Source organism: Schistocerca nitens, chromosome 2 (genome assembly GCF_023898315.1).
Source record: "Schistocerca nitens isolate TAMUIC-IGC-003100 chromosome 2, iqSchNite1.1, whole genome shotgun sequence".
NCBI lineage: Eukaryota > Metazoa > Arthropoda > Insecta > Orthoptera > Acrididae > Schistocerca > Schistocerca nitens.
Window position 1 is genome coordinate 510,704,598 of NC_064615.1, and position 13,051 is coordinate 510,717,648.

The 13,051-nt window shown below is 40.5% G+C and overlaps 1 protein-coding gene across 4 annotated transcripts in view; it reads left to right on the top strand.

Moving 5' to 3' along the window:
• Positions 1-13,051, top strand: part of LOC126236491 (uncharacterized) — a 149,799-nt gene that overhangs the window by 44,912 nt on the left and 91,836 nt on the right. For all 4 annotated transcript variants that reach the window (XM_049945847.1, XM_049945844.1, XM_049945845.1 and 1 more), the window contains exon 6: positions 8,951-9,222. In XM_049945847.1, the coding sequence (XP_049801804.1) occupies positions 8,951-9,222 (272 nt within the window). The remainder of the gene's footprint in view (positions 1-8,950; positions 9,223-13,051) is intronic.

Consider the following 13,051-nt stretch of genomic DNA (forward strand, 5'->3'; position numbering starts at 1 on the left):
TTTGAAGTACCTTCACTGGATTTCCCTACAGTTACTGTGTGTTGTGTTGTCTTTCTGTATAATTGTCTTTGTCTGTATTCTTTGTATAGTGTCCTGGATATGTTACTGAAACAGTATTTAGTTCTATCCATATTCTAGAGTCTCATAGTGGTTGCCAAAATTTCTTTGTTTGTCGAGTGCAGCAGTTTTGTATGGTTCAGAATGTAACTGCGGAAGAGTATGTATTCTGCAGACACACTTTCTCCGCATGATGCATTCTGTCTCCTGACTGAGATTCATGCTGGAGAAGGGCTGTGCTCAGTCATCAAGTGGGCTATACCCCGGCTGGAGTCACTATGTCTCATTGCCAGCTGCTTTTAGTTGTTGGGAAGAAGTTGTGCATTATTGCTGTGCATTATTGCTGGTGTCCCACTCTTTTTGCCATGTATCTCTGTTTTGCCATGTATCTCTGTTTTGCAGGGTTTGGAAATTCTCCTCTGTGATTTCTGACAACTTTTCATGTTTACCTACCTTCAGCCAGTGTGTTGCGCCCTGCATTAGGTGGTGATGCCTATTGGGTATATTCCGAGCACCATTCACAGTGCTCCGACTCTACTTGGGAACTGCCTCATAGGGCTACAGACAGTATCAACTAGGTTATTTGTACATATAACTAGCAACCCACGATGGGGTCACACAGGTAGCACTAAGTATCTACAGGACAACTTGTCAACACAGCGATAAATTTGTTTACGGGTCCCTGTGTAGAGTTATGCCTAGAATTCAGAGAAGTCTATGTAACTGAGTATCATTGCTGTCGTATAACTTAAAGGATTTAAGCAGTGTGTACCAGGAAAGTTCTTAGAAGGCATGAATATTGCCTTTTCCATGTTTACCTGTCATTCAGAGTGACATCTTGTAGCAACAGTATGTGTGTGTGTGTGTGTGTGTGTGTGTGTGTGTGTGTGTGTGTGTGTGCGCGCGCGTGCTCGTGCTCACGTAATCTGTTGCACATCATTTACCAGAGGCTGCCTAAGAGGAGCATGTTAAAAAAAAACCTTCCTGATCATGTAGATGCGTAGCCATGACAGCACTCCTGTTGTAAATTGTAGTACACATTTATCCTTTGTTCAGACTCATTGCTGCAATTGTTTATTGCAGTCTCTTTGTGGCAGACTTTTTCACCTTGCCACACTAAGAGTAGTGTCCGCATATAGATTTGATTCGTGGGAGGTAGAAAGCTGAAAGCAGAGTTGTCTGCTATGCTGCTGAAAAAAACTTTCTTTATGTAAATGAATCAGAACTGTATCCCTTGCTGAAGTAGTTTTTCAGAAACTGTTTTACTTTTTGTGTAAAAAAATTAAAAACCACAATTTTTGGATTCATGTGTTTTTTTGCTGGGAAGTTGCATAATTCACTGCTTGTTGCTCGAATAGTGTGCAGTGAATTATGAGTGTGAATTGTGATTGCTAATCTGATGGAAGCAGAAATTGCCAGTTTGAGATTGTTATCTTCCTTCAAAATGCATCATTCAACCATCTATGGAATTTTTTGAAATCTTCTGTACTCATCTACAAGGAATTTCTGTATCCCATTCCATCATCTGTTTTAAGCCACCCTTGTCTGTTTAGCTGTTTAAGAAGCTTATGAATCCATCAATGTTTATGAGCCTTGTTGCTGCTTTTTATTTGGTGCACATTAAGTTATACACTGCTGTACACGAAATGTAACTGACATATTGAAATATTCTTTTATAATCATGAAAGGCCTATACCTCTTTCTCACCAGCAGAGGTTCGTTGTATAGACAAAGCAGCAGCAGGAGACTTGAATATACTGGGTAGTTATAATTAAACTTTTCTTATTTAATATGTTATAACACAGAAACTAATTGCCGTACGAGGACCAAACTTGGTGGCATTAATGTCAAGCACATGGGGAAGTGAAATTACGCATAAGCAACTCAATTGAACCACTTTTAATGTGCTGCTGTGGTACATTGTACCATTACACACCAGTACCATTAGTGCTACAAATGGGCTCAATATGGTTCCCATCAGTGTCCAAACAAGTCTGAAAGTTCAGGACTGCAGTCTGCACAGCAGAACAAAGCATGTTCATGGATATACTGGCTACCTCTCTTGATATGCTGTGCTTCAGATCAGCACAGGTGTGAATATTCCCCTGGTAAATCCTTTCCTTCAGATAGCCCCACAATGAGAAATCACAGGGAATGAGATCAAGTGATCGTGCCAATCAAGCATTTGGAAAAAACTAGCTGATAATTCATTTCCAAATGTATTTCAGGGAAAGAGGTGACCTTTAAGAGCGATGTGCAGTGGGACCTCATCTTCAATGATAACTGTTGATTTTAATGCATCTCTATCCTTTAGGGTGGCTATGACATGCTGGCGAAGCATATCTCAGTAACGCTGGCCAGTCACACTGCATGTCTTTGGTCCTTGAGCACCAGCCTGTTCAAAAAAGACTGGGCCAGTGATGAATGTAGCTGTGAAGCCATACCATATGGTGACATGTTCGCCATACAGAGGAACTTCATGCACAGCGACTGGAGGTAAAGATCCCCACACTTGACAATTCTGTGCACTCACCTTACCCATCAGAGAAAAATGAGCTTCATCTGTCTGTAGGATGGTCGAGGACCAGCCCTTTTCAACTTCAGTCCATACGAGAGGTGACCTTTAAGAGCGATGTGCAGTGGGACCTCATCTTCAATGATAACTGTTGATTTTAATGCATCTCTCTCCTTTAGGGTGGCTATGACATGCTGGCGAAGCATATCTCAGTAACGCTGGCCAGTCACACTGCATGTCTTTGGTCCTTGAGCACCAGCCTGTTCAAAAAAGACTGGGCCAGTGATGAATGTAGCTGTGAAGCCATACCATATGGTGACATGTTCGCCATACAGAGGAACTTCATGCACAGCGACTGGAGGTAAAGATCCCCACACTTGACAATTCTGTGCACTCACCTTACCCATCAGAGAAAAATGAGCTTCATCTGTCTGTAGGATGGTCGAGGACCAGCCCTTTTCAACTTCAGTCCTTACGAGAAGGTGGAGAGCAAAGTCAACACTTCTTTGTGCATCCTGTGGTGCAAGCTGTTGGACGATATGGATCTTGTATGGATACCATTTGAGAATGGTTCAAAGCACCTGCCATACAGTGGACTACAGGAAGTTCAACTGTCATGACACGGCAAGCACACTGGCTGCAATCAGGAATTGCATGCAGAATTGTCTGTCATAGCAACAGAGATTTCATCAACCACCTGTGGTGCAACCGGTCGTTGGTCTCTTTCCGGAACGACGCCCAGTTCTCCAGTTGATTCGAACTTCTTCATCATGCTCCGCACAGCAGGTGGAGAAAGAGGACGCTTCCATAATCCTTTCAGCCAGCAATATTCTCGAAGTGCAGCTGCATCATTACTGTTGTTTTCATAATAGAGCCTCAACAATAATGCCCTGCTCCTTTTGTCCAAGCTCATGTTGACATGTCAGCAAATGCACTATGACTGGTCAGGTGTGTGAGACTATGAATCACGATGACTGATCATGGCACCTGGTGGCCATAGTTGGAACTGGACTGTGGCATGGTGACACATGGAAATCATGCACCCCATACTCTGGACATTGATGTTACCAACTTTGGTACTCATTTGGTAATTAGTTTCCATGTTATAATGTGTTAAATAGAAAAGTCAAATTATAACCACCCGGTATATTTATATGAACAATAACAGCTACATAATACTTAGAGCGATGCCAGACAGATGCTGTCTGTGTTTCTGATTATGTTTTCCCCATTAAGAACAACATACATAGTCCTATTTGGTAGAAATCTCCTCATTCTAATTGCACATCAGTGCTAATACTCCATGTGTAATTTATTTACTAGGCTTTCTAGGAGACAAAAAACACAGAATCAAGATGAGCTCTGCCATCCACTGCCCAATGAATCTCTTGAAAGAACAGAGAAAGCTGGATTTAATGTAACTGGTGAATGTGGAAACCTTGGCAGCTCGTACATAGGAGTTTATTAGTCTCTGGAGAAGTCATCATATGAGAGCACAGTGTATGTTCCATAATTGACACACGAGATAGTTTATTGAAAATCGGTATTAATAAGAACCACCACAGCTGTATTAATGTACATTTACTATGTCAAGACTGGTTTCGTTTAGTGAACATCATCACTGACAAGGGGAGGCCGCCAATTATGAAATGCAGATTCGATTCATAATGCGCATAATAAAAGCTCATGGCCAGAGGTGTAATGTGGCAAAGCACCAATATGCACTTCTCAGCCGTTGTCGAGAAAATCGACAGTTAAAAGAAACCATTGCGGTGAAATACTCTCTACGATTGATAATTTTCTACAGCATCGTGGCGTAGCGGTAAGCGCTCGGGTCCATGATCCGGAGGTCGTCAGATCGAATCTCGCGCCGTGCAGTTTTTTTTTATTAGCTTTTTGTAATTCAAAAATCTCGCGCCGTGCAATTTTTTTTTATTAGCTTTTTGTAATTCAAATATATATATATATATATATATATATATATATATATATATATATATATACTATTAATGAATTGCTTATGCATGTTGGTGAAGGCGGATCGCTCTCCAATTGTACCGCCTCCATTTTTCCGTTTGTTTAACAGGGTGTACCAAAGCTCTCCCGTCCGCACTGATTTTCGACGATGTTATAAGTTGCGCTAGGGACCGCATCTACCTTCTTTCGAAGTTAGCAGGCAACCACGCTGTTATGCGGCTGCTCGTTTCGGCCCATTCAACATCTGTCCTTAAAGTGTAACGAGCGAGTAACGGAGTTTATATTTCATACCTGCCACAGCAAGTTTGTGTACGTGGGGTCTCTGTTCTAATTCGAACGTTAGACTTACGCTATACGTATTTGTTTCGGAATATCGTTTCTACGTCTTCCGTTAACTATACGTGGTTAACATTATGAAGACAATTAATAACATTTGTGAAATACAACTTTGTTTGCGGAAAACATAATGATGTTCGAAGTTGCCAGTTTTTCCACAAGAAACGACTTTCAACAACTTATTATATGCATAATTGTTGCAACTGATTGCCGGTAATCATATTACTAAAAAAAAAAAAAAAAAAAAAAAAAAAAAAAAAAAAAAAAAAAAAAAAGGTTGCATGGCACGAGATTCGATCCCGCGACCTTCTGATTACAAACCCGAGTGCTTACCACTGCACCACAACGCTGTAGAAATTTGTTAATCGTAGAGAGTATTTCACCGCAACGGTTTCTTTTAACTGTCGTTTTTCTCGACAACGGCTGAGAAGTGCATCTTGGTGCTTTGCCACATTACACCTCTGGCCATGAGCTTTTATTATGCGCAGTATGAATCGAATCTGAATTTCACAATTGGCGGCCTCCCCTTGTGAATGAATCTGGTTGTGCCATAATAAATGTACGTTAATACAGCTGTGTTGGTTCTTATTAATATTTACATGAAGCAGCTGTGAAGCACAAAATGATCAGGAGCATTTGTTGAAAATTGTTGGATTTAGGGTATACTTTTATGTTAATGGCATGTATTGTCATACATTTTTTGGTCATCTTTATTACACCAACTATGATAACATTTTTTCCCCTGCTTTGGCTACAACACATGGGAAATCGTTTGTGAATTGGGAGTTCCCTCCAGGTGCTAGGTTGCTACTTTTCTTGTAGTCCAGCATGATTACTAAAGCATTCATTCATTCACAGGCTGTGTTTTGTACAAAACCACACAGTGAAGTTGATAAATAATATGGTTGCTTTCATTAATGGGAGTGAATATACCAGAGGCAGGGCAGGTGTAGAAGTGCTTGGCCAGTGTATGGGACACACCTTCTACCTGGGTCTCTTTCAGAAAGATACAATCCATGTGACAATGAATTAGTGGTGGTATACACTATCAGATCAAAAGTATCAGGAATTTATTAGTGGATGGTAATATGGGGTGTATCCACACTTCAACTTTATTATGCCTTGAATTCTGGTGGGGGCAGTTTCAGTGAGGTGTCTGGATGTCTGTGGGTGACTGGCAGCCCATTTTTCCCCAGGAGCTGAATCCAGGGAAAGTAGTGATGTTGAACACTGGAGTTTGGAGTGAAGTTGACATTCTAAATCATTCCAGGGGTATACTACTGCGTTCAGGTCAGAGATGCTGGGCAGTCAAGTCTGTTTTAGCAATGTTATTGTCCACAAACTATTGCCTCACACGTGGTGCTTTATGACAGTGAGCATTGTCATGCCGACACAATCAGTCGTCATCTCTGAAAGGTTCCTCTGCTGTACGCAACATACAATGCTGTAAAATGTGTTCATATCTTTCTGCGTTTAGTGTTTCCTTAAGTGCAACAAGGAGACCACACCCTGACCATGAAAATCACCCTCATACCGCAACACCGCCTCCTCCAAACTTCACAGTTGGCTCTGCATATAATTACAGGTAACATTCTCCGGGCATTTGCCAAACCCAAGCTCTCTCATTGGTTTGCTAAGGGGTAGCAGGATCCATCACTCATTTCCAATCATCCACTGTCTAATAGCAGTGCTCTTTACACTGCCTCAAGTGTAGTTTAGCATTTACTACAGAGATGTGTGACTTATGAGGAGCTGCTCGACCATTTTACCCCATTCATTTTAATTACCTACACGAAGTCATTGTGTTAACTGGATTGCTGGTAGCACTTTCGGACTCACAAGTGGTTCCTTCTGCTGATTTCATGTGATTTCTAAAGGAACATTCCACGTGGGAATAATATATATGAAAAACAAATGTGCTGTGACTTACCAAACGAGAAAGTTCTGGTAGATAGACACAATAGAAAAACACACACACACACACATACACACACACATACACACACAAATTTCAAGCTTTTGCAACCCAAGGTTGCTTCATCAGGAAAGAGGGAAGGAGAGGGAAAGACGAAAGGATGTGGGTTTTAAGGGACTCCTTACCCTCTCCCTTAAAACCCACATCCTTTCGTCTTTCCCTTACTGATGAAGCAACCGTCGATTGTGAAAGCTTGAAATTTGTGTGTGTGTTTGTGTGTTTTTTATTGTGTCTATCTACCAGTGCTTTCTCGTTTGGTAAGTCACAGCATCTTTGTTTTTTGTATATATTTTTCCCACGTGGAATGTTTCTTTATAACCACCTTCCTCAATGCTCCTGTTAGTACACAATGTCTGTCTGGTCTTGTCTTAGCTGTTGTTGTTCCACTGCATTTCCCCTTCACAGTTAAATCACCAACTGTCATCTTGGGCAGCTTTAGAAGTGTTGAAATGTCCCTGATAGATTTGTTATTCGGTGACATCCAGTGACTAGTCCATGTCTGAATTCACTTAGCTCTATTTTCTGACTCATTCTGCTGTTACTGCTTGTCTATTGACAATGCATACCCTCAGCCTTCTTTTACACTGGCGGATCTGCTTGTTGTGACGTCTAGTCCGGGTGTCCGGATACTTTTGATCAGGTGGTGTACGTACAGACAATGGTGCTTCACCATTGGCATTGACTGGATGATCCCTCTCTGCTCTCACCCACCACCCACTCCTTTCCCAAATACCATCATACCTAAATTTTGGAAATAGGAACTGTCACTACAAAGCATCCCTTTGTTTCACTGTTTTCTTGGCTTTAATTTCCACAACTCTTTGTGAATTGGTTACCTTTACCCACTTCCCAGTCCACTGCCTCTGTCCTCAAATTATCTTCTGCTTGTCGTCCTTTCCCCAGCTTCTTACTTCTATGTACCCTGCACTTTAAATAAGTTTATAAGCCTGTGTGGCGCCTGTTCTGCACTGTTTTCTAAGTTTTCTGCATCTGTCTTGAATTGCAACCCGTCCCTCCCTCCCCCTCCCCTATCCCTCCCCTCCCCCTCCCTCTCCCTCTCCCTCTCCCTCTCCATCCCCCTTCCCCTCCCTCTCCCTCTCCCCCTTCCCATCCCTCCCCCTTCCCCTCCCCTCCCCAACAATGTTTTTCAGATGTTCCCTCCCTCCTCAGTATCCTTGTGCTTAATATACAACTACTCATGCCTGCACCTGGGTTATCTCTCTCTGTCCTTTGTATCCTTGTGTCCTGCTATCCCCCTTGCTCCGTGCTTCCTCTGTCCAGCTTCTTGGTGTCTTTTGTCATAGTACTGTTTGCACTTGACAAGAGTTTTTTGTTATCACTTGTGTACCCTTTCATTTCTCTCCATCACCTTTCATTTCCAAAGTAAGAATCCTCCAGTCTGAAATATTTGATTTCTGTGATTCCAGTCTTGGATAAACTTGTCATTCTCAAGATTTATGCATTATTTGAGGTTGACTCTTATTTAATTCACTGTGTTAGTTCTGCCTGTTCTTGCATAATTCAGTAGATTGTATAGAATCTGATGTAAGACTGCTGTTTTACTGAATTTGCAGCAAGAATTGTACAATTTTTGGGATAAGGATAATAATAAAATTTTGAGAACAAAGTTAACCAAATGCAGCATTTTAAATTATGACTAGAATTGGAATGAGGGCATTCTGATATATGATTATCATAAGTTTTGTAAATGACACTAAACAAATGCCAATATCATTACATACAACAGCTGTTTCTGACACTTGCCACAGTACTTCTTAAACCTCATTGCATTTTACTCAAATTGCTTTATTACCAGTACATTAAAAACTATCCAAAATGGTGAGTTGTTTTTAGAAAGAGAAATACAAAACATGCCAATACAACCAACTAGATAAAATATAGGAATACACTTTCCCAGCCCATGTCCCTTTAAGCCTCTTGATAAGCAAAGAGCATGTGTGTGTAAAAGTCTGTAATTTATCCTACTAATATTTCTATTCTTCCAGTATTTTCTGAAATGTAGCATGATTTGAAATGGTGTTGGTATCTTAAGTTTGACTTTAATTGAAAATTTCAAAATTTGTTTACAGAGACAGTTGGTAATCCAGAAACTGCATTCTCTGTTACTCCAACGTCATCCTGTGAAAGGCTTTGAAGAATCATGTCGTAATGTTAAGTCTTACTTACTTTCTTCTGCTCTGGAGTGTCCACATTTATTGTTGGAAAGAGAGTTCCGTGAAGGGTTGCTAAATAATGGCAATCCAGAAGACCTCATGACATTGGCGGAGAGAACAGTAGAAGTGTTCAAAGAGGATTCATCTCTTGCCTCCAAATTGTTAGAGCCAGAAATACAGGAAAGCAGGTAATTTATTAAATTGTAGTTTTAAAAACTTCATTAGTTTGTTGTTTTTCCATTACACTGAAATTTCATAAATTTATGAGCTCATAAAAGCAGCAATAACTCGAGGGGGAGGGGAGGAGAGAGAGAGAGAGAGAGAAAAGGAAACATAAAGCAGTTGATACAGAAATTGAGTTTCGTAACCCTGTAGTGTGAGCACATGTAATCAAACAGTGCATGATACAAGTGCCTCCATGGCTGGCCTAAATAGGTTGCCTCACGAAGTTTACAGACCATCCAGCAAGTACTGTGGTGTGTGGCGTATGCACAACAGCCTGGCATGGTGGGCCCTGAGCCTCACTCATGTTTACTTGCTTACCATACACTCACCTAGAAGACTCGGTATTGATGTGTTCTAGATTAATGAGGCTTTGTACTGTTCAACACTTCAGTCAGTGTAATTGTGGATCTCTGTATGTGGAAGTAGAATAAAACTTAGTTGATTTTACTTCTGATATTGTGTCTATACAACATTACAACATACTTGGCGATGAGTATGGTGTTGTACTCTAAGTATTTCATTTCTTTGATTTGACATAAAGCCAAAATGTCAGTGGAAGAAGTTCTTCAGTCTCTTGGTGAATAACAACATTCTCACTGGCTACCAGCAGGCTCTCACCATCACATTAAACAATGTGGCAGCCTCATTGAAGTGCCATGTTCCACTGGTGTTGATGCAAACCCTACCGTTTCCTCCGTACGATGATTCTGTGGAAAATTGGGACGCATGTGAAAACCACCTTCAGCAACATTTTCAAGTTTTTTGGAATCATTGACCCCAATTTGTGTAAAGCTTTATTTTTGTCATAGATTTCGCTTCATGTTTATCACCTTTTGTGTCAGTTAGTTCCTCTTCAGAAACCTGCCAGTCTCTCTTTTGATGAAATGTGTCAGTTGCTCTCTAATTATCATTGCAAATGTACTTGTATTATTGCTGCTCGCATTGAGTTCTACCATTGTCAAAAGCGGCTGCAACTGTCGTACAGAGCTTGGGCAGCGGAACTTCATGGGCTTATCCGTCATTGCCAGTTTGTTACTGAGGCCCAACAGGTCTCATGCTGATTTGATTGTTCGTAATGCTATAATAAACCTGGCTCCTGATAAGGAAATCCTTGAACGTGCTTTGCAAAGTGAAAATCTCTCTCACAGATGTTCTGAACGTTGCTCAGTCTTTTGAAGTGTCTAGGGGGGGCAGGATATGAGATAGAATCATGATGTGAAGATGCCCCAATTGCTTCCCCTCCTCCTTGGCCACCATCAGTTAGCTCACAGGAGTAAGACAACGTCACGGCCATGGATGTAAGCACCAGCAACATTCAGTGTCACAACAGTGGCTGCATGCCCTTATTGTTTTGCTCATCATGAGCAAGCCGCGTGCCCAAAACATTCAGTGACATGCAACCATTGTAAAAAGTAAATAAATAAATATTACATCTGTGTGCAACTCCCAAACTCCTTCACCAGACATGAACATGGATGTAAACACTGTTTCCTAAGTGATGGTAGCCGAGAACAAACTCTGAATTGAAGTATGTGTGATGGACAAGGTGATAAAAATTCAAGTGGACATGGGTGAAGTCGTAACTTTGTTAAATTTTCAAACCTATGTAGATCTTGAATCACTGGCATCCATAGTGTACGTAGCAGTTGTTTGGCCTTTGACCTTTCTGGTAGTGGATGTTGTCAACACTGAAAACTTATTTGGGTTAGATGCCTTTAAAAATTTTGGGTTCTCTATTTCTGATGAAGTACATCTGGTATCGGATCAAGTTCTGTACAAACAATTGGACACGCTGTTCAGAATTTTCCTCTCTGTTTTCAGAATGTTTAGGGTGTGCTACTGATCTCGAGATTCACATCACAATGAAACAAATGTCCCGCCCCATTTTTGTGCCCGCCCAGTTCCAGTAGCTTTATTTGAGAAAGTCAAATTGGAACAAGATCGACTCAGATCTTTGGGTGTTATCATGCGTGTCTCCTCTAGTGAATGGTGGTCTACTCCATTGATGGTTGTCAAAAGACCTAATGGTAACCTTCAACTCTGTGGTGATTTTAAGTGTCTACAACTTCGGTCTCTTATTGATACCTATCCCTTGCCCCATCTTGGTTAACTCGTAGCATGGATTTCTGGGATTTAGTATTTTTCCAAAAGAGACTTATGAGAAGCCTACTTAGAAACTGCCTCTGGATGATAATTCCAAATGTGTTCTCATAATGAGTACTCCGTTTGGATTATATTGATACCAGTGCCTGCCATTCAGCATGGCTGGTGCCTCTGCCATTTTCCAATCATATTTGGAGTGAGTCACGGCCTCCGTGCAAGGTTGTATTAACTCTTAATGTCCGAGGAGCAATATGACAGACCACTAGCATTTATTGTTACTCTGTTGCTAATCTCATAGGGATGGGGTAGGAGATTACACCATTATCTAGTTGTTCTTTCCTGAAGCTGCAGTAATTTTGTTTGTCAATAGCCACTTTAATGTGGCATAAATCTATACTATTACTGCGTCCTTCATGCTAGCAGTCTCTGAGACTGCCCCTGGGACTTTGCGTTGCGGATTCAGTAGCCAAGTCTTCATCTGCTGTTCATGTTACGGACCCTGACTTTGAGGATACTGTTTTAAAATGTTTTCAGGACAGTTTAGAAAGTGATGTAGGACTAGACAGTGACAATGAAATTGATAGTGGACATAAATCAGAATAGGAACAGTGTGAAAGTGAAGACAAATTTGTTTTCCACTTGTGAAATCCTTGAATGAAACAAGTGTTCAAAGTGATGAAGACGGAATTGTAGAGACTGAATCTTTAGCTAAAGGTTCTACCAGAAATATATTTAGTCAAAATACATATCGCTGGTCATCGAAGCCTTTTCCAATGATGGCTAATGGCATTATTTTTCCATATGTTGGACATTAGTGGAGTGAATGTGTTTGTCCTTCACAGTTCATGCAAAGTTTGGGTGAGCTGGTTTAAATTTCTGAAGCAGCTTGCAAACTTGTTGGTAACACTACAGGTAAAAAGTGAGTCAACTGTCACATAGCCCATGAACTTCGTTTATCTATTCACCGTGTTTTGGGTGTAGCAGAACTAAGAATTGAAGTCATTGTAGAATGATTGGAAAAATGCAAAACATGCTCCACCTGTGACCCAAAAAAGAAGAGAAAGACATATTTGTCATTGTTGCAAGAATCCAGTCTAATTAGATTTCTCTACAAAAATTTCCAAGTGCAAAGAAAAACTCTGAGGAGAAAACTAAAAATTTGAAAATTACTTGTGTAATTTTCATTTTTTGAATGTTTTGTGGGAGTTTTTTATGTTTTCATTATTGCATGTATAATAAACAATAAAAATATAGCAAAAAGTAAAAGAGTGCAGGGTATTTGAGTTTCCATAGCATTAACTTTATCATGTATAATTGTGTTCATTTTGTACAATGTTTTTTCCATAAAAATAAACTTTAAAATTTATTTGAATACATTTTTTGTGTAGTATTAATGTCACATTTTTTCAGTTTGAGACAGTGTGTGGAGAGAGAACAGAAAATGATCTGAGAAGCTAAGGGTTAACTACCTGGACAATATTGGGACCTTGAGTTCTCAACAGATGAAAGTTTGCAGGACCTTTTTGCCTTGTTCATGGTGCTACAGGCTGCTGGTTTGAAATGTAACTTGGACAAATCACATTTTTTTGCCCATCTATCGTTTATCTTGGTTTTGAAGTCTGAGGTGCTGGTGTCAAGTCTTCATGCCTTCTTGTCAATGTCAATGTCAATGTCATTACAGCTTCGCCA